Here is a 20,575-nt window from a genome sequence, read left to right as displayed (position 1 = left end):
GGTGCAGGAGTAGGCCATTCAGCCCTTCGAGCCAGCACCGCCATTCAATGCGATCATGGCTGATCACTATCAATCAGTACCCCGTTCCTGCCTTCTCCCCATACCCCCTCACTCCGCTATCCTTAAGAGCTCTATCCAGCTCTCTCTTGAAAGCATCCAACGAACTGGCCTCCACTGCCTTCTGAGGCAGAGAATTCCACACCTTCACCACCCTCTGACTGAAAAAGTTCTTCCTCATCTCCGTTCTAAATGGCCTACCCCTTATTCTCAAACTGTGGCCCCTTGTTCTGGACTCCCCCAACATTGGGAACATGTTATCTGCCTCTAATGTGTCCAATCCCCTAATTATCTTATATGTTTCAATAAGATCCCCCCTCATCCTTCTAAATTCCAGTGTATACAAGCCCAATCGCTCCAGCCTTTCAACATACGACAGTCCCGCCATTCAATACGATCATGGCTGATCATCCAGCTCAGTATCCCGTACCTGCCTTCTCTCCATACCCCCTGATCCCTTTATCCACAAGGGCCACATCTAACTCCCTCTTAAATATAGCCAATGAACTGGCCTCAACTACCTTCTGTGGCAGAGAATTCCACAGATTCGCCACTCTCTGTGTGAAGAAATGTTTTCTCATCTCGGTCCTAAAAGACTTCCCCCTTATCCTTAAGCTGTGACCCCTGGTTCTGGACTCCCCCAACATCGGGAACAATCTTCCCGCATCTAGCCTGTCCAACCCCTTAAGAATTTTGTACGTCTCTATAAGATCCCCCCTCAGTCTTCTAAATTCCAGCGAGTACAAGCCCAGTCTACCCAGTCTTTCTTCGTATTAAAGTCCTGCCATCCCAGGGATCAATCTGGTGAACCTTCTCTGTACTCCCTCTAAGGCAAGAACGTCTTTCCTTAGATTAGGAGACCACAACTGTACGCAACTGTACACTCTCGTTTGTTTGTTTGTTTGTTTGTTCCTGAACTACAGCCAAAACGGTGCACGATAGCGCAACAATGTTAGGCCCACCTCACTCACCGTCATCCCTTTGGTGCTAATGGGAGAAGTTTCATTGAAATCGGTGTTATATTTTTTAAGTTATTCACATTTTAAAGTTTAAATCTATCTCCTAGGGAGGGAGGGAGGGTGGGAGGGAGGGGGGGGAGGGAGGGGGGGGGGGGGGGGGAGGGAGGGGGGGAGGGGGAGGGAGGAGGGAGGATAAGGGGGGGTTGAGGGGGATGGAGTGGGGGGAGGGGAAAGGGAGAGGGTGGAGGGAGGGGGAGGGGAGAGGAGTTTAGGGAGGGGGGAGTGGATGGGTGGGGAGGGGATGGGTGGGGAGGGGAGGGGAGGGGGAGAGGAGGGGATGGGCGGGGAGGGAAGGCGGGGGAAGGGGGAAGGTACGGGGGGGGAGGGGAGGGAAGGGGAAAGGAAGGAGGACGGGGGAGGGGGGAGGGGGAGGGGAGGGGAGGGGGAGTGGGGGAGGAGGGGGTTGCTGCACCAATGCAGGAGAGGTTTGGGCCCAACGTGTCCACTTGGTCTAGTATGACTCTCGACTTAAACTATCAACAAAATATCAACTTCAATTTAATTCAGTCCAAAGATAGACGCAAAATGCTGAGGTATGAAGGCATCATCTCTGGGGTGAAGGAATGGGTGACGTTTCGATTCGAGGCCGTTCTTCTTTAGTTTAGTTTAGTTCAGAGAGACAGCGCGGAAACAGGCCCTTCGGCCCACCGGGTCCGCGCCGACCAGCGATCCCCGCACACTAACACTATCCCACACACCACTAGGTCCAATTTCACATTTATACCAAGCCAATTACAAACCTACAAACCTGCACGTCTTTGGAGTGTGGGAGGAAACCGAAGGTCTCGGAGAAAACCCACGCGGGTCACGGGGGGAACGTACAAACTCCGTACGGACGGCACCCATGGTCGGGATCGAACCTGAGTCTCTGACGCTGTGAGGCAGCAACTCTACCGCTGCGCCAACCTGCCGCCACCATAGATTGGCCGCTGTAAGTCATCCCAGCTGTGTAGGTAAGGATCGTAAGAGGACGTGCAGCGTAGGTTTACTAGGTTAATTCCCAGAGGGCGTGCAGCGTAGGTTTACTAGGTTAATTCCCGGAATGGCGGGACTGTCATATGTTGAAAGACTGGAGCGACTAGGCTTGTATACACTGGAGTTTAGAAGGATGAGAGGGGATCTTATCGAAACGTATAAGATTATTAAGGGGTTGGACACACATTAGAGGCAGGAAACATGTTCCCAATGTTGGGGGAGTCCAGAACCAGGGGCCACACAGTTTAAGAATAAGGGGTAGGCCATTTAGAACGGAGATGAGGAAAAACTTTTTCAGTCAGAGAGTTGTTAATCTGTGGAATTCTCTGCCTCAGAGGGCAGTGGAGGACAATGCTCTGAATGCATTCAAGAGAGAGCTAGATTGAGCTCTTAAAGATAGCGGAGTCAGGGGGTATGGGGAGAAGGCAGGAACGGGGTACTGATTGAGAATGATCAGCCATGATCACATTGAATGGCGGTGCTGGCTCGAAGGGCCGAATGGCCTACACCCGCACCTATTGTCCATTGTCTATTGCCTATTGATTTGAATGCACAATGAGGCCATTCGGCCCACCGAGTCTACTCTGCCATTCGATCATGGTTGATCTATCTCTTTCCCTCTCAACCCCTTTCCCCTCATGGCAACCACTAGCACGCAACGATAAAGCTTTTCAACTGCACCTCAGTAAACGTGACATTAAACTAAACTAAACTAAACTAAACTAAAAAGCTTTACTATTGCGTGCTATCTAGTCAGCGGAAAGACTGTACATGATTACCGAATAGTGAGCGGCCTGGATAGAGTGGATGTGGAGAGGATGTTCCCACCAGTGGGAGAGTCTAGGACCAGAGGGCACAGCCTCAGAATTAAAGGACGTTCCTTTAGGAAGGAGATGAGGAGAAATTTTGTTAATCAGAGGGTGGTGAATCTGTGGGATTCTTTGCCACAGACGGCTGTGGAGGTCACAAGGCAGTGGATATATTTAAGGCAGAGATAGATAGATTCTTGATCAGTGCGGGTGTCAGGGGGTTACGGGGAGAAGGCAGGAGAATGGGGGTTTGGAGGGAGAGAGAGATCAGCCATGATTGGATGGCGGAGTAGACTGGATGGGCCGAATGGCCTGATTCTACTCCTCTAACTCATGATCTGTCGTATGTTGAAAGGCTGGAGCGATTGGGCTTGTATACACTGGAATTTAGAAGGATGAGGGGGGATCTTATTGAAACGTATAAGATAATTAGGGGATTGGACACGTTAGAGGCAGGAAACATGTTCCCAATGTTGGGGGAGTCCAGAACCAGGGGCCACAGTTTAAGAATAAGGGGTAGGCCATTTAGAACGGAGATGAGGAAGAACTTTTCCAGTCAGAGAGTGGTGAAGGTGTGGAATTCTCTGCCTCAGAAGGCAGTGGAGGCCAGTTCGTTGGATGCTTTCAGGAGAGAGCTGGATAGAGCTCTTAAGGATAGCGGAGTGAGGGGGGTACGGGGAGAAGGCAGGAACGGGGTACTGATTGAGAGTGATCAGCCATGATCGCATTGAATGGCGGTGCTGGCTCGAAGGGCTGAATGGCCTCCTCCTGCACCTATTGTCTATTGTCTATTGATCTTACGATTGCAATCGAGCTGTCCACAGAGCACAGATGCAGAATATAGAGAATGACGGCAGATAAAGTCCAGTAAAGTCTTATTCAAGATAGTTCGAGGATCTACAGCAGGATTCGGTGGGAATGCAGGGTCAATGGATGATAATGAAAGTAGGTCACGTGCCGGCAGGTGAGATTACGTCCAGTACAGACACTGTAGGCCGAAGGACCTGTTCCTTCAATGAGAAGGCCAGCACGGTGGCGCAGCGGTAGAGTTGCAACCTTACAGCTCCAGATACCTAGGTTCGATCCCGACTACGGGCGCTGCCTGCACGGAGTTTGCACGTTCTCCCCGCGACCTGCGTGGGTTTTCTCCGAGATCTCCGGTTTCCTCCCACGCTCCAAAGACGTGCAGGTTTGTAGCTTAATTGGCTTGGTGTAAGTGTAAATTGTCCCTAGTGTGTGTAGGATAGTGTAAGTGAGTGGGGATCGCTGGTCGGCGCGGACTCGGTGGGCCGAAGGGCCTGTTTCCACCCTGTGTCTCTAAACTAAATTTAACGAAACCATGGGACGTGTTGGCCGGTGTGGGCAAGTTGGGCCGAAGGGCCTGGTTCCACGCTGTGTCTCTAAGCTAAACTTAACTATAGCATGGGACAGTGTGGGCAAGTTGGGCCGAAGGGCCTGTTTCCACGCTGTGTCTCTAAACTAAACAAAACTAAATCATGGGACGTGTTGGCCGGTGTGGGCAAGTTGGGCCGAAGGGCCTGTTTCCACGCTGTGTCTCTAAGCTAAACTTAACTAAACCATGGTACATGATGGCCAGTGGGCGAAGTTGGGCCGAAGGGCCTGTTTCCATGCTGTAACTCTAAACTAAACTTAACTATAGCATGGGACAGTGTGGGCAAGTTGGGCCGAAGGACCTGTTTCCACCACTTATCTCTAAACTAAACTTAACTAAACCATGGTACATGATGGCCAGCGTGGGCAAGTTGGGCTGAAGGGCCTGTTTCCACGCTGTGTCTCTAAACTAAATTTAACTAAAGCATGGGACATGTTGGCCGGTGTGGGCAAGTTGGGCCGAAGGGCCTGTTTCCACCCTATATCTCTAAACTAAACTTAACTAAACCATGGGACATGTTGGCCGGTGTGGGTAAGTTGGGCCGAAGGGCCTGCTTCCACGCTGTATCACCCTGTAACCACTTTGAATTGGATGGGGAGGCACGGTGGCGCAGCGGTAGAGTTGCTGCCTCACAGCGCCGGAGACCCGGGTTCCATCCCGACTACGGGCGATGTCCGTACGGAGTTTGTACGTTCTCTCCCCACCACCACACCCCCCCCCCCCCACGTGACCTAAGGAGGTACGTGAGAGCTAGCACGGGCTCGATGGGCCGAATGGCCTCCTCTGCTGTCGGGAGGAGTAGCCTCGTTGGGTTAAAGTTGCTCGGAGATGGAACAGTTAAAAGCACTGTTTGCCGTTCAATGTTGAAACCCGTCTCTTGTTAATGAGTAATGTAATCTCAACGCGGGGGCTAACGTAATGCTCGCTGAAGTGGGCAAGGTTGGACATTGTCGGAGCTGGTTGTCCAAGCACGGCACTGCCGACGGCATCTCCTCACGCCATGGAGACCCTGGCCATCCTTCTATGTCTCTCTTCGTGGATGTCCCTCACGGAACAAAAGCCTTCGTAAGTACAAACCGAGAACCAACTGCAGGATCAACTAACTGCTTGGCACACAACAGGGTACAAAGCAACGGAGCTAGATGCGGGAAAAGTGTTCCCAGTGTCGGGGGGAGTCCAGGACCAGGGGGCCACACACACAGTCTTAAGAATAAAGGGGAGGCCATTTAAAACTGAGGTGAGAAGAAAAACTTTTTCACCCAGAGAGTTGTGAATTTGTGGAATTCTCTGCCGCAGAGGGCAGTGGATTCTAATTCGCTGGATGAATTTGAAGGAGAGTTAGATAGAGCTCTAGGGGGCTAGCGGAATCAAGGGATATGGGGAGAAGGCAGGCACGGGTTACTGATTGTGGATGATCAGCCAATGATCACAGTGAATGGTGGTGCTGGCTCGAAGGGCCAAATGGCCTCCTCCTGCATCTTTTTTCTATGTTTATATTTTCGATGTAACTCAGCGGGTCAGGCAGCATCTCTGGAGAACATGGGTAGGCGACGTTTTGGGTCGAGACCCTTCTTCAGACTGCTTCATAGATAGGTGACGTTTCTGGTCGACACAAAACGTCACCTATCCCTGTTCTCCAGAGACGCTGCCTGACTCGCTGAGTTACTCCAGCACTCTGTGAAACGTCACCTATCCATGTTCTCCACAGATGCTGCCTGACTCGCTGAGTTACTCCAGCACTCTGTGAAACGTCACCTGTCCACGTTCTCCGCAGATGCTGCCTGACCCGCTGAGTTACTCCAGCACTCTGTGAAACGTCACCTGTCCACGTTCTCCGCAGATGCTGCCTGACCCGCTGAGTTACTCCAGCACTCTGTGAAACGTCACCTATCCATGTTTTCCGCAGATGCTGCCTGACCCGCTGAGTTACTCCAGCACTCTGTGAAACGTCACCTATCCATGTTCTCCAGAGATGCTGCCTGACCCGCTGAGTGTAGACTTTAGAGATACAGAGCAGACACAGGTCTTTCAGCCCAGCGGGTCCGCGCCGACCAGCAATCCCCGCACACACTAGCACTATCCTACACGCACTGAGGACAGTTTAGAATTTTACAGAAGACAATTAACCGACAAGCCTGTACGTCTTTGGAGTGTGGGAGGAAACCGGAGCACCCGGAGAAAACCCACGCGGTCATTGGGAGAACGTACAAACTCCGTACAGGCAGCACCCGTAGTCGGGATCGAACCTGGGTCTCTGGCGCTGTGAGGCAGCAACTCTACCACTGCACCACCGTGCCACTCATAAGCAAAGTCAAAATCTCTACATGGATAGACAATGTTTTCAGGGTGCCCTGGAACATGTTCCGCAGAGATGCTGCCTGACCCACTGAGGCACTCCACTGCACGGTGGCGCAGCGTGCAAAAGAGAAAACATACGGAGACCAGGTAAGAGAAAGTGCAGTTTTAGAAGAAAAAAGTGCAAGGGACACAACATGGTAGATTGGAAGGTATGGCATTCAAGCCTAGGCTTATGAGAGGCTGTTTAAGAATCTGATAACAGTGGGGAAATAGCTGTTCTTGAACAATAGACGATAGGTGCAGGAGGAGGCCATTCGGCCCTTCGAGCCTGTACGCACCGCCGTTCAATGTGATCATGGCTGACCATTCTCAATCAGTACCCCCGTTCCTGCCTTCTCCCTGACTCCGCTATCCTTAAGAGCTCTATCCAGCTCTCTCTCTTGAATGTATTCAGAGAATTGGCCTCCACTGCCCTCTGAGGCAGAGAATAGAAGGAAGGAACTGCAGACGCTGGTTTATACCAAAGACAGACACAAAGTGCTGGAGTAACTCGGCAGGTCAGGCAGCATCTCTGGAGAGAAGGAATGGGTGACGTTTCGGTTCGAGACCCTTCTTCAGATTGATGTCGGGGGGGGGCGGGACAAAGGAAGGATATAGGTGGAGACAGGAAGATAGAGGGAGATCTGGGAAGGAGGGAGGGGGAAGAGAGGGACAGAGGGACTATCTAAAGGTTGGAGAAGTCAATGTTCATACCACTGGGTTGCAAGCTGCCTAAGCGAAATATGAGGTGCTGTTCCTCCAATTTCCGGTGTGGCCTCACTATGGCACTGGAGGAGGCCCATGACAGAAAGGTCAGACTGGGAGTGGGAGGGGGATTTGAAGTGCTCAGCCACCGGGAGATCAGGCTGGTTAAGGCGGACTGAGCGAAGGTGTTGAGCGAAACGATCACCGAGCCCACGGTTTCCTCCCACACTCCAAAGGCGTGCGGGTTTGTAGGTTAATTGGCTTGGTATAAATGTAAAAATGTCCCCAGTGTGCGTAGGATAGCGCTAGTGGGTGCCGGGGATCGCTGGCCGGCGCGGACCCGGTGGGCCGAAGGGGCCTGTTTCCACAGTGTATCTCTAAACTAAAACTAATCTAAACTAAACACTGAAGGGTGTGGGTCTCCAACACTGAAGATTGACCTCACACCCTGCCTGAATCTTAGACTAACTTTATCTCCACTTATCTCCACTCCATCTACACCTCACGCTGCCTCGGCAAGGCCAGCAGCCCAGACCCATCGCACAAACCGACCCTCCCTTCCACCGACTCCATCTACACCTCACGCTGCCTCGGCAAGGCCAGCAGCATCATCAAGGACCAGTCTCACCCCCGGCCACTCCCTCTTCTCCCCTCTCCCATCGGGCAAGAGGTACAGAAGTGTATAAACGCACACCTCCAGATTCAGGGGCTGTTTCTTCCCGGCTGTTATCAGGCAACTGAACCATCCCACTACAACCAGAGAGAGCAGTGCTGAACTACTATCCACCTCACTGGAGACCCTCGGACTATCCTTGATCGGACTTTGCCGGCTTTACCTCGCACTAAACATTATTCCTTTACCATGTGTCTGTACACTGTGGACGGCTCGATTGTAATCGTGTGTATTGTCTTTCCGCTGACTGCTCAGCATGGAACAAAAGCTTTTCACGTGAGTTCAACCGAGGGCAAAGAGAAAAATATGGAGGAAAACAGCGAAGTGAAAGTGCAGATTTAGGAAGGGAAAAAAGCGCATGGGTCGTGACGAGGTAGACTGGAATATCTGGATTCAAGCCGATCTTATGAGAGTCTGTTTAAGAGTCCGATAACAGTGTGAATGGCTTCAGTCTTTCCTCTGACTGAAATGATTAGGTAAAGGGGGAAGGTGCAGCGAGACCTGGGTGTCCTTGTACACCTGTCACTGAAAGTAAGCGTGCAGGTACAGCAGGCAGTGAAGAAAGCCAATGGCATGTTGGCCTTCATATCGAGAGGATATGAGTACAGGAGCAAATAAGTCCTTCTGCAGTTGTTCAGGGCTCTGGTGAGACCACATCTGGAGTATTCTGTGCAGTTTTGGTCTCCTAATGTTGAGGGAAGGGCGTCCTTGCATTGAGGCAGTGCAGCGTAGGTTCACGAGATTGATCCCCGGGATGGCGGGACTGTCATATGAGGAAAGATTGGAAAGACTGGGCTTGTGTTCACTGGAGTTTAGAAGGATGAGAGGGGGATCTTATAGAGACGTATAAAATTATAAAAGGACTGGACAAGATGGATGCAGGAAAAATGTTCCCAATGTTGGGGGAGTCCAGAACCAGGGGGCCACACACACACAGTCTACGAATAAAGGGGAGGCCATTTAAAACTGAGAGTGAGAAGAAACTTTTTTCGCCCAGAGAGTTGTGAATTTGTGTGATTCTCTGCCACAGAGGGCAGTGGAGGCCGATTCACTGGATGGATTAAAAAGAGAGTTAGATAGAGCTCTAGGGGTTAGCGGAATCAAGGGATGTGGGGAGAAGGCAGGCACGGGTTACTGATTGAGAATGATCAGCCATGATCACAATGAATGGCGGTTGCTGGCTCGAAGGGCCAAATGGCCTCCTCCTGCACCTATTTTCTTTGTTTCTAAAATTTTTTCACTGCATTTCGGTACACGAGACAATTAACAAAATTAAACTATCTCTCTCTCTCTCTGTATCCCCTCAGGTATTTGATCACAGCGCCGAAAATTATTCGTGTGGGTGTGAAGGAGTCTGTCACCGTTCAAGTCTTTAAGGCCAAGAACAGTCTGGAAGCTTCTATTCACTTCTTCAACAAAAAGACCACGAAGATGTGTTCAGAGAAATACAGCCTGCAATTGAACAAAGCAAACAACTTTACTCAAGTCTTGTTTGTCCAGGTAACTTGTCTCAGGCTTTCTGGTCGGTCACGGTGGCGCGGCGGTAGAGTTGCCGCCTCACAGCGAACGCAGCGCCGGAGACCCGGGTTCCATCCCGACTACGGGCGCTGTCTGCGCGGAGTTTGTACCTTCTCCCCCCGTGACCTGCGCGGGTTTTCTCCGAGACCTTCGGTTTCCTCCCACACTCCAAAGACGTGCAGGTTTGTAGGTTAATTGGCTTGGTAAATGTAAACAATCGTGGGCGTGGGATCAGGGCCGTCTTAACGCATGGGCCTGATGGCCACTTGCCCGGGGCCCCACGAGCATAGGGGCCCCATGATGATCTGTGTATGTTAAGTGACTTGCAATAAATAAAATACTACTTTAAAAATGTAGGTTCAATAAGTGCTTTTTTTCGCAACATTTTCGGTCCCTAAGTGCTTTTTTCGCAACATTTTCCATCCCTAAGTGCTTCTCACAGCGGTCTGTTTCGCAACAATTAGCTCCCTAAGTGCTTTGCTTTTCCATCGCTAAGTGCTTCTCACAGCGATCTGTAAGTGCTTTTCGCAACAATTGTAGCACCCTAAGTCCATCGCTAAGTGCTTTTCGGAAAGTGCTTTTCGCCGGCACGACAGGGGGGGGTGGGGCTGGTAGGGAAAGGGGGGGTGGGGGAGAGTTTACCATTTACATTTTTATTCCTGTGAGTAGTTGTCGTAGGGGCCCCAGTACACTGCTTTGCCCGGGGCCCATAATGCTGTAAAGACGGCCCCTGCGTAGGATAGTGTTAGTGTGCGGGGATAGGATAGTGGGCGTAGGATAGTGGGTGTAGGATAGTGTTAGTGCGCGGGGATCGCTGGTCGGCGGCCGGGACCCGGTGGGCCGAAAAGGGGCCTGTTTCCGCGACGTATCTCTAAACTAAACTAAATTACTCAAAGCGCTGAAGTAACTCAGCGGGTCAGGCAGCATCTCTAAACTCTAAACTAATCTAAACCATGGCTGGCATGGGCAAGTTGGGCCGAAGGGCCTGTTTCAGCACTGTATCTCTATACTAAACTAAACTAAACCATGGGACGTGTTGGCCGGTGCGGGCAATTTGGACCAAAGGGCCAGTTTGTTTCGATAACCACTTTTGAATTGGCGCGGTGGCGTGGCGGTCAGAAGTTGCCGCCTCACAGCGCCAGAGACCCGGGTTCGATCCCGACTACGGGTGCCGTCTGTACGGAGTTTGTACGTTCTCCTACTGACCTGCGTGTGGGTTTTCTCCAAGATCTTCGGTTTCCTCCCACACTCCAAAGACATGTGGGTTTTGTATTGTGTGTGAATCGTTCAGAAGCCCAGCTTATCAATGGCGGAGTGGCGAATCAGACAGTCCCCGAGTTTTTTTTTTGAAGTATCGTGTCAAGAACCAGCCAATTCAATTTTAGTTTAGTTTAGTTTAGAGATACAGTGCGGAAACAGGCCCTTCGGCCCACCGGGTCCGCGCCGACCAGCGATCCCCGCACACTAACACTATCCTACACGAAGTGGCAGATGGAATATAGTCTAGCAAAGTGTGGAGTCGTGCATTTTGATCGTAGGAGTAAAGGCGTAGACTATTTTCTAAATGGGGAGAGATTCCAGAAATCGGAGGTGCAAGGGGACTTGGGAGTGCTGGTGCAGGATTCCCAATAAGTTAATCTGCAAGTCGAATCGGTAGCAAAGAAAGCAAACTCAATGCTAGCGTTTATTTCGAGCGGGCTTGTACACAAGAACAGGCATGTGACGCTGAGGCTGTATAAGGCGCTGGTCGGGCCGCATTTGGAGCCTTGTGAGCAATTTTGGGCCCCGTTTCTGAGGAAGGACGTGCTGGCTCTGGAGAGGGTCCAGAGGAGGTTTACGAGAACGATCCCAGGAATGAGTGGGTTAACCTATGATGAGCGTTTGTCGGCATTGGGCCTGTACTCGCTGGAGTTTAGAAGGATGAGGGTGGACCTCGTTGAAACATACAGAACAGTGAGCGGCCTGGATAGAGTGGACGTGGAGAGGATGTTTCCACCGGTGGGAGAGTCTAGGACCAGAGGGCACGGCCTCAGAATTAAAGGGCGTTCCTTCAGGAAGGAGATGAGGAGGAATTTCTTTAGTCAGAGGGTGGTGAATCTGTGGGATTCTTTGCCACAGAAGGCTGTGGAGGCCACAAGTCAGTGGATATACTTAAGGCAGAGATAGGTAGATTGTTGATCAGTGCGGGTGTCAGAGGTTATGGGGAGAAGGCAGGAGAATGGGGTTAGGAGGGAGAGATAGATCAGCCATGATTGAATGGTGGAGTGGACTCGATGGGCCGAATGGCCTAATTCTGCTCCGATTCCTTATGACCTTGTGTCACACTGGGGACAATTTTGACATTTACACCAAGCCAATTAACATACAAACCCGCACGTCTTTGGAGTGTGGGAGGAAACGGAAGATCTCGGAGGAAACCCGCTGGGAGAACGTGCAAACTCCGCACAGACAGCACCCGTGGTCGGGATGGAACCCGGGGTCTCTGGCGCCGTGAGGCGGCAACCCTACCGCTGCGCCGCCGTGCCGCCGTACACGAGACGATAAACGAATAACTCAAACTCAAACCCTGGGATCTCAATGTTACAGGTCACTCGGGAGAACGCGGAGAAGTGTACATCAGTGGGAAGGATGTTGTACGTCAGTCTTGTGGCAGAGATACCAGCGTTGTTACCCAGTCCGAGAAACGTCCACCTGCGGCTTCAACCCAAGCCTTACTTCATCTTCATCGAGACCGACAAGCCGATATACAGACCAGGAGAGACAGGTAGGAGAATGCTGGACCACTGCACTGGCACTGGCATTGGCACTGGCACCGGCACCGGCACCGGCACTGGCACCGGCACTGGCACCGGCCCTGGCACTGGCACGTGCACTGGCACTGGCACAGCGGGTACAGCCGTGCCGCACAGCGCTGGAGACCCGGGTTCGATCCTGACTTCTGGAAAAACCTTTTCAGTCAGAGAGTTGTGAATCTGTGGAATTCTCTGCCTCAGAAGGCAGTGGAGGTCAATTCTCTGAATGCATTCAAGAGAGAGCTGGATAGAGCTCTTAAGGATAGCGGAGTCAGGGGTATGGGGGAGAAGGCAGGAACGGGGTACTGATTGAGAATGATCAGCCATGATCACATTATATAATAGAAGACAATAACTGCAGATGCTGGTACAAATCGAAGGTATTTATTCACAAAATGCTGGAGTAACTCAGCAGGTCAGGCAGCATCTCAGTAGAGAAGGAATGGGTGACGTTTCGGGTCGAGACCCTTCTTCAGACTGATGTCAGGGGGGCGGGACAAAGGAAGGATATAGTTGGAGACAGGAAGATAGAGGGAGAACTGGGAAAGGGGGAGGGGAAGAGAGGGACAGAGGAACTATCTAAAGTTGGAGAAGTCGATGTTCATACCGCTGGGCTGCAAATATGAGGTGCTGTTCCTCCAATTTCCGGTGGGCCTCACGATGGCACTGGAGGAGGCCCGTGACAGAAAGGTCAGACTGGGAATGGGAGGGGGAGTTGAAGTGCTCAGCCACCGGGAGATCAGTTTGGTCAACGCGGACCGAGCGCAGGAGTTGAGCGCAGCCATGATCACATTGAATGGCGGTGCTGGCTGGAAGGGCCGAATGGCCTCCTCCTGCACCTATCGTCTACCGTTTACAGTGCACTGTGTTTACATACTCTGTTGTGCTGCTGCATGTAGGAATGTCGTTGTTCTATCTGGGGACTCTTGCCCCTTTTGCCTAATGTGGCGACATCCTGATTACCGAGCCTTTTCCCCAGTGCGATTCAGGACTGTCACCTTGGATCACGCGATGAAGGTTATAGGATGCAAGGCCGAGCTGCAACTCAAGGTGAGTGACCGCCTTCCCGTCGCACCAAGATGCCGCCCCCCGCCCCGCCCCGCGCCCCGCGCCCCGCGCCGCCCCGCGCCACCCCGCGCCACTCCCATCCCAACCTGCCCCTCGTCGAGTTACCGAAAGATGGACACAAAAAGCTGCAGCGACTCTCAGCGGGACAGGCAGCGTCTCTGGAGAGGAGGAGGAGGGTGACGTTTCGGGTCAGGACCCTTCTTCGGGTCTCATCGAGTTACCCTTTCCTTCCCCTCGATTTCCAGGGGGGAGGGGAAAGGGGAGGGGAGAGGGGGGATGGGGAGGGGGGGAGGGTAGGGGGGCGGGAGGAGGATAAGGGGGGATTGAGGGGAATGGAGGGGGGAGGGGAAGGGGGATGGAGTGGGAGGTGGAGGGGGAGGAGAAGGGGGGAGGGAGGGGTTTGGGGGGAGGGAGGGAGGGAGGGAGGGAGGGTGAGGGGTGGAGGAAGAATAAGGGGGTTGAGGGGGATGGAGTGGGGGGGGGGAAGCGAAGGGGGGGAGGGGAAGAGGGAGGGGAGGGGAGCGAGGGAGGGGGGGATGGGGAGGGGGGGAGGAGGATAAGGGGGGATTGAGGGGAATGGAGGGGGGAGGGGAAGGGGGATGGAGTGGGAGGTGGAGGGGAGGAGAAAGGGGGAGGGAGGGGTTTGGGGCGAGGGAGGGAGGGAGGGTGGAGGGGTGGAGGAAGAATAAGGGGGTTGAGGGGGATGGAGTGGGGGGGGGGTAGCGAAGGGGGGAGGGGAAGAGGGAGGGGAGAGGGGAGGGGGAGGGGAGGGGGAGGGGAGCGAGGGAGGGAGGGAGGGGGAGGGGTGGAGGAAGGATAAGGGGGTAGAGGGGGATGGAGTCGGAGGGGGAGGGGGAGGGAGGGATTTGGGGGGAGGGGGAGGGGTTTGGGGGGAGGGGGAGGGGGAGGGGAGGGGGAGGGGAGCGAGGGAGGGAGGGAGGGTGGAGGGGTGGAGGAAGAATAAGGGGGTTGAGGGGGATGGAGTGGGGGGTGGGAAGCGAAGGGGGGAGGGGAAGAGGGAGGGGGAGAGGGGAGGGGGAGGGGAGCGAGGGAGGGAGGGAGGGAGGGGGGAGGGGTGGAGGAAGGATAAGAGGGTAGAGGGGGATGGAGTGGGAGGGGGAGGGGGAGGGAGGGGTTTGGGGGGAGGGGGAGGGGTTTGGGGGGAGGGGGAAGGGGGAGGGAGGGAGGGGAGGGGAGCGGGAGGAGGATAAGGGTGGATGGAGGGGAATGGAGGGGGGGAGGGGAAGGGGATGGAGTGGGAAGGGGGAGTGAGGGAGGGAGGGAGGGAGGGGGGTTGAGCGGGATGGAGTGGGGGGAGGGAGGAGGGAGGGGGGAGGGGGAGGGAGGAGGGTTTGGGGGGATGGGAGGGGGGGGGGGGGGCAGGAGAGGGTGCAGGAGAGGGTGCTGCACCAATGCAGGAGAGGTTTGGGGCCCAAAGGTTCCACTTGGTCTGGTCCCTCGTAAAGTTTGTTTCTTGTTCCATTGCAGAAAGGAAACGAGATGGTCGGGGGTTTGTGAATGAAGTGCACGGATCGGACAATGTGTGCAGAGGCGAGATACAGATCACACCCACAATGTGAGTCTTCAGCGTTTCCAACACCCTGCCACTGGTGGGATTTTCATAGAGTTGGCATACAGGCCTACACTACGGGGTACTGATTGAGAATGATCAGCCATGATCACATTGAATGGCGGCGCTGGATCGAAGGGCCAAATGGCCTCCTCCTGCACCTATTGTCTATTGTCTATTGTCTAGGCCCTTCGGCCCATCGAAACCCACTTACTATCAATCTCACTTCATCTTCCCATCCCCTCCCCTCTCTGCGGTTCCCTCCGTAACTCCCCGGTCCACTCGTCCCTTCCCACCCAAACCACCCCACCCCCCGGGCACTTTCCCCTGCAACCGCACAGGAGATACAACACCTGTCCCCTTTACCTCCCCCCTCGACTCCATCCAAGGACCCAAACAGTCTTTCCAGGTGAGACAGAGGTTCACCTGCACCTCCTCCAACCTCATCTATTGCATCCGCTGCTCCAGATGTCAACTTATTTACATCGGCGAGACCAAGCGCAGTCCCGGCGATCGCTTCGCTGAACACCTGTGCTCGGTCCGCATTAACAAAACTGATCTCCCGGTGGCTGAGCACTTCAACTCCCCCTCCCATTCCCAGTCTGACCTTTCTGTCACGGGCCTCCTCCAGTGCCATAGTGAGGCCCACCGCAAATTGGAGGAACAGCACCTCGTATTTCGCCTGGGCAGTTTGCAGCCCAGTGGTATGAACATCGTCTTCTCCAACTTTAGATAGTTCCTCTGTCCCTCTCTTCCCCTCCTCCTTCCCAGATCTCCCTCTATCTTCCTGTCTCCACCTATATCCTTCCTTTGTCCCGCCCCCCTGTCATCAGTCTGAAGAAGGGTCTCGACCGGCCCTTCCGGCCCACCGTGTCCGCGCCGCCCAGTGATCCCCGCACACTAACACTATCCTACACACACTGGGGACAGTTTTTACGTTTGCACCAAGCCAATTAACCTACAAACCCGCACGTCTTTGGAGTGTGGGAGGAAACCGAAGATCTCGGAGAAAACCCACGCAGGTCACGGGGAGAACGTACAAACTCCGTACGGACGGCGCCCGTAGTCGGGATGGAACCCGGGTCTCCGGCGCTGCATTCGCTGTAAGGCGGCAACTCTACCGCCGCGCCACCATAGGAAGCTGAAATTTAATAGGAATCTGAGGGGCAACTTTTTCACACAGAGGGCGGTGGGTGTGTGGAACGAGCTGCCAGAGGAGGTAGTTGAGGCCGGGACTATCCCGACGTTTTAGAAACAGTTAGACAGGTACATGGACAGGACAGGTTTAGAGGGATGTGGACCAAATGTGGGCAGGTGGGACTAGTGTAGCTGGGACATGTTGGCCGGTATGGGCAAGTTGTTGGGTTTGTGGGTTAATCGGCCCCCTAGTGTGTAGGCAGTGGATGATAAAGTGGGATAACATAGAACTAACTAGTGTGTGAACGGGTGATTGATGATTGACTCGGACACAGTGGGCCGAATGTAAACTGTCCCGAGGATAGTATTTAGTGTGCGGGGATCGGTGGTCGGCGTGGATTCAGTGGGCCGAATGGCCTGTTTCCGCATTGTGCCTCTAAGCTAAACTCCGCTAACTTAAGGATAGCGGAGTCAGGGGTTATGGGGAGAAGGCAGGAACGGGGTACTGATTGAGAATGATCAGCCACTATCACGGTGAATGGCAGTGCTGGCTCGAAGGGCCGAATGGCCTCCTCCTGCATCTATTGTCTATTATCTATTGTCTATTGTCTAATGTCTATTGTCTTTTGTCTATTGTCTATTGTCTATTGTCTATTGTCTATTGTCTAATGTCTATTGTCTATTGTCTATTGTCTATTGTCTATTGTCTATTGTCTAATGTCTATTGTCTATTGTCTATTGTCTAATGTCTATTGTCTATTGTCTATTGTCTATTGTCTATTGTCTAATGTCTATTGTCTATTGTCTGTTGTCTATTGTCTATTGTCTATAGTCTAATGTCTATTGTCTAATGTCTATTGTCTATTGTCTAATGTCTATTGTCTATTGTCTATTGTCTACACTTTGACTGTGTTATGATTGGACTCAAATTTTGTTTTGTTGAAAGGGTCGGTGATTTTGAGATTCAGGCCACATCCACACAGTTGTACCTGGAGTTCAATGGTCACAGGAAGTTTCGGGTCGAGGAACCAGGTGAGTTAGTTTAGAGGTACAGCGCGGAAACAGGCCCTTTCGGCCCACCGGGTCCGCGCCGCCCAGCGATCCCCGCACACTAACACTGTCCTACACACACTAGGGACAATTTTTACGTTTACCAAGCCAATTAAACTACTAACCTGCATGTCTTTGGAGCGTGGGAGGAAACCGAGGATCTCGGAGAAAAACCCACGCAGGTCACGGGGAGAACGTACGGACGGCGCCCGTAGTCGGGATGGAACCCGGGTCTCCGGCGCTGCATTCGCTGTATGGGCAGCAACTCTACCGCTGCGCCACCGTGATCGCCCGACAGCTACACACACTTCTGTTCGTTCTTACATGTGGTCCAGGCGAGCATTCATGTAGAGTCACAGTGTCATAGAGTGGCACAGCGTGGAAACAGGCCCTTCGGCCCAACCTGCCCATACACCGACCAACATGCCCTATCTACATTAGTCCCACCTGCCCGCGTTTGGCCCATGTCCCTCCAAACCTGTCCTATCCATGTACTTGTCCATAGAGTGACACAGCGTGGAAACAGGCCCATAGGCCCAACTTGCCCACACACCGACCAACATGCCCCATCTACACTAGTCCCACCTGCCCACGTTTGGCCCATATCCCTCTTAGACCTCTCCTATCCATGTGCCTCTCCATAGAGTGACACAGTGTGGAAACAGGCCCATAGGCCCAACTTGCCCACACACCGACCAACATGCCCCATCTGCACCAGTCCCACCTGCAAAGGGGAAGCTACAGAGCTAAGGAACTGATTGTAGACTTTCAATAGACAATAGACAATAGACCGGCGTCTGCAGTTATTTCCTTACAGTCCCACAGACAAAGTCAACATCCACAAAGGGGTAGAGGAGAATTGGACAGTGCCCTAGCTTACGGAAGGGCCATGCAGAAGCCTGATAACAGAGGGGAAGAGGCAAAGAGGTCCTTCTGCATTTGTACAGGGCCCTAGTGAGACCGCACCTGGAGTACTGTGTGCAGTTTTGGTCTCCAAATTTGAGGAAGGATATTCTTGCTATTGAGGGCGTGCAGCGTAGGTTCACCAGGTTAATTCCCGGAATGGCGGGACTGTCGTATGTTGAAAGACTGGAGCGACTAGGCTTGTATACACTGGAATTTAGAAGGATGAGAGGGGATCTTATCGAAACGTATAAGATTATTAAGGGGTTGGACACGTTAGAGGCAGGAAACATGTTCCCAATGTCGGGGGAGTCCAGAACCAGGGGCCACACAGTTTAAGAATAAGGGGTGGGCCATTTAGAACGGAGATGAGGAAAAACTTTTTCAGTCAGAGAGTTGTGAATCTGTGGAATTCTCTGCCTCAGAAGGCAGTGGAGGCCAATTCTCTGAATGCATTCAAGAGAGAGCTGGATAGAGCTCTTAAGGATAGCGGAGTCAGGGGGTATGGGGAGAAGGCAGGAACGGGGTACTGATTGAGAATGATCAGCCATGATCACATTGAATGGCGGTGCGTACAGGCTCGAAGGGCCCTCTCCTGCACCTATTGTCTATTGTTCCTGAGTCTGGTAGTGTGCGCTCTTTCAAGCTTCTGTACCTTCTGCTGGGGGGGAGCGGGGGGGGGGGGGGGGGGGGGGGGGGAGGGGAGAAGAAGGAATGACCGGGGTGGGACAGGGACAAGTCTTTGATGACGTTGGCTGCTTTCCCGAGGCAGCGTGAAGTGTGGATGGAGTCGATGGTGGGGGAGTCTGGTCTGTGTGATGGACTGGGCTCTCTTTGGGATGGGTTCCTTCCCCGCCCATACCAACCCCATCCCCAGGTACCTTCTCCTGCAGCCGCAGGTGATGCGACCCCTGTCCCTGTACCTCCCCCCCTCGACAGTCCGTCCAGGTGAGGCGGAGGTTCATTTGCACCTCCTCCAACCTCATCTACTGTATCCGCTGTCCAAGATGTGGACTCTCGTACATCGGCGAGACCAAGCGCAGATCGTTTCGCTGAACACCTCCGCTCAGTCCGCCTGGACCTACCTGATCTCCCGGTCGCCAAACACTTTAATTCCCCCTCCCACTCCCGCGCTGACCTCTCTGTCCTGGGCCTCCTCCACTGTCAGAGTGAGGCCCAGCGCAAATTGGAGGAACAGCACCTCATATTTCACTTGGGCAGCTCACACCCCAGCGGTATGAACATTGACTTCTCTAACTTCAGGTAGCCCCGGCATTCCCTCTCCCTCCATCCCCTCCCCCACCCAAGTCACACCAGCTTCTCGTTCTCACCCAGCACACAGCCGACAACGGCCTGCTTCCTTTATCATCGTTACTTTTTCGCACGTCTTTCATTCATTGTTCTTTATCTCTCCACATCATGGTCTATAGCTCCTGTTTATCCCTCACCAGTCTGAAGAAGGGTCTCGACCCAAAACGTCACCCATTCCTTCTCTCCAGAGACGCTGCCTGTCCCGCTGAGTTACTCCAGCATGTTTGTGTCTCTCCGCAGTTCCTTCCCACACCGTTTCTGCACTGTATCTCTAAACTAAAACTAAACCGAAGGTACAATCGTGACGTTAAAGAGGCTTTTGCGATGGCGCTCGGATACGCAGGGAATGGAGGGTTGTGGGTGGACTGCAGGTAGAGGAGAAGAGGCATTGTGTCCGGCACTGACATTGTGGGCCGAAGGGCCTGTTCCAGTGCTGTACTGTTTAGTTTAGAGATACAGCGAGGAAACAGGCCCCTTCGGCCCACCGGGTCCGCGCCGACCAGCGATCCCCGCACACTAACACCATCCCACACACCCACTAGGGACAATGTTTACATTTACCAAGCCGAATAACCTACAAACCTGCACGTCTTTGGAGCGTGGGAGGAAACCGGAGATCTCGGGGAAAACCCAGGCGGGTCACGGGGAGAACGTGCAAACTCCGTACAGACGGCGCCCGTGGTCGGGATGGAACCCGGGTCTCCGGCGCTGCATTCGCTGTGAGGCGGCAACTCTACCGCTGCGCCACCGTTCTATGTTCTAGGTTCCACGGGTTCTATCAAGACCCTGACCCTCTTCCCCTTTTGCCCCTTAGCAGGCGAGAAGAAGGACGAGGAGGAGGTCCTATCGCAGGTTGTCCACCTGACAAAGACGAGACGCTTCTTCACACCTGGAGCACCGTTCCGCATCCAGGTGGCCGTGAGATGATTGTGTTGCGGTCGTTAGACTGTGCGGTTGGATGCAGGGTGGGGTGCAGCGGTTGCCAACTACCTCACTCCCAAATAAGGGACAAGGGTGACGTCACGTGACCTCACCCAGCCAGCGGACACGTGCTCCCGCTCCTCCAATGGCGGCCGCCCGGGCCGGGAGGTGGGTTGCCGGGCAACCTCCGTCAGGCGGCGCCCGGGCCTCCGGACCTAGACTGTCCGGGCCTACACTGTCCGGGCCTACAGTGTCCGGGCCTACAGCGTCCGGGCCTACAGCGTCCGGGCCTACAGCGTCCGGCCCTACAGTGTCAATAGTCAATCGTCAATACTCA

General features: G+C 53.5%; 1 protein-coding gene across 1 annotated transcript in view; it reads left to right on the top strand.

Annotated features, from left to right (window-relative positions):
- Positions 1–5,171: 5,171 nt before the first annotated feature.
- Positions 5,172–20,575, top strand: part of LOC144602887 (complement C4-B-like) — a 45,862-nt gene continuing 30,458 nt past the window's right edge. The window contains exons 1-6 of the mRNA XM_078416009.1: positions 5,172–5,322; positions 12,073–12,250; positions 13,258–13,328; positions 14,835–14,922; positions 17,000–17,085; positions 20,132–20,229. Coding sequence (XP_078272135.1) covers positions 5,172–5,322; positions 12,073–12,250; positions 13,258–13,328; positions 14,835–14,922; positions 17,000–17,085; positions 20,132–20,229 — 672 coding nt within the window. The remainder of the gene's footprint in view (positions 5,323–12,072; positions 12,251–13,257; positions 13,329–14,834; positions 14,923–16,999; positions 17,086–20,131; positions 20,230–20,575) is intronic.

The sequence above is a fragment of the Rhinoraja longicauda genome, chromosome 19 (assembly GCF_053455715.1).
Source record: "Rhinoraja longicauda isolate Sanriku21f chromosome 19, sRhiLon1.1, whole genome shotgun sequence".
In the NCBI taxonomy this organism is placed as follows: domain Eukaryota; kingdom Metazoa; phylum Chordata; class Chondrichthyes; order Rajiformes; family Arhynchobatidae; genus Rhinoraja; species Rhinoraja longicauda.
This window is presented reverse-complemented; position numbering and strand designations above follow the sequence as displayed.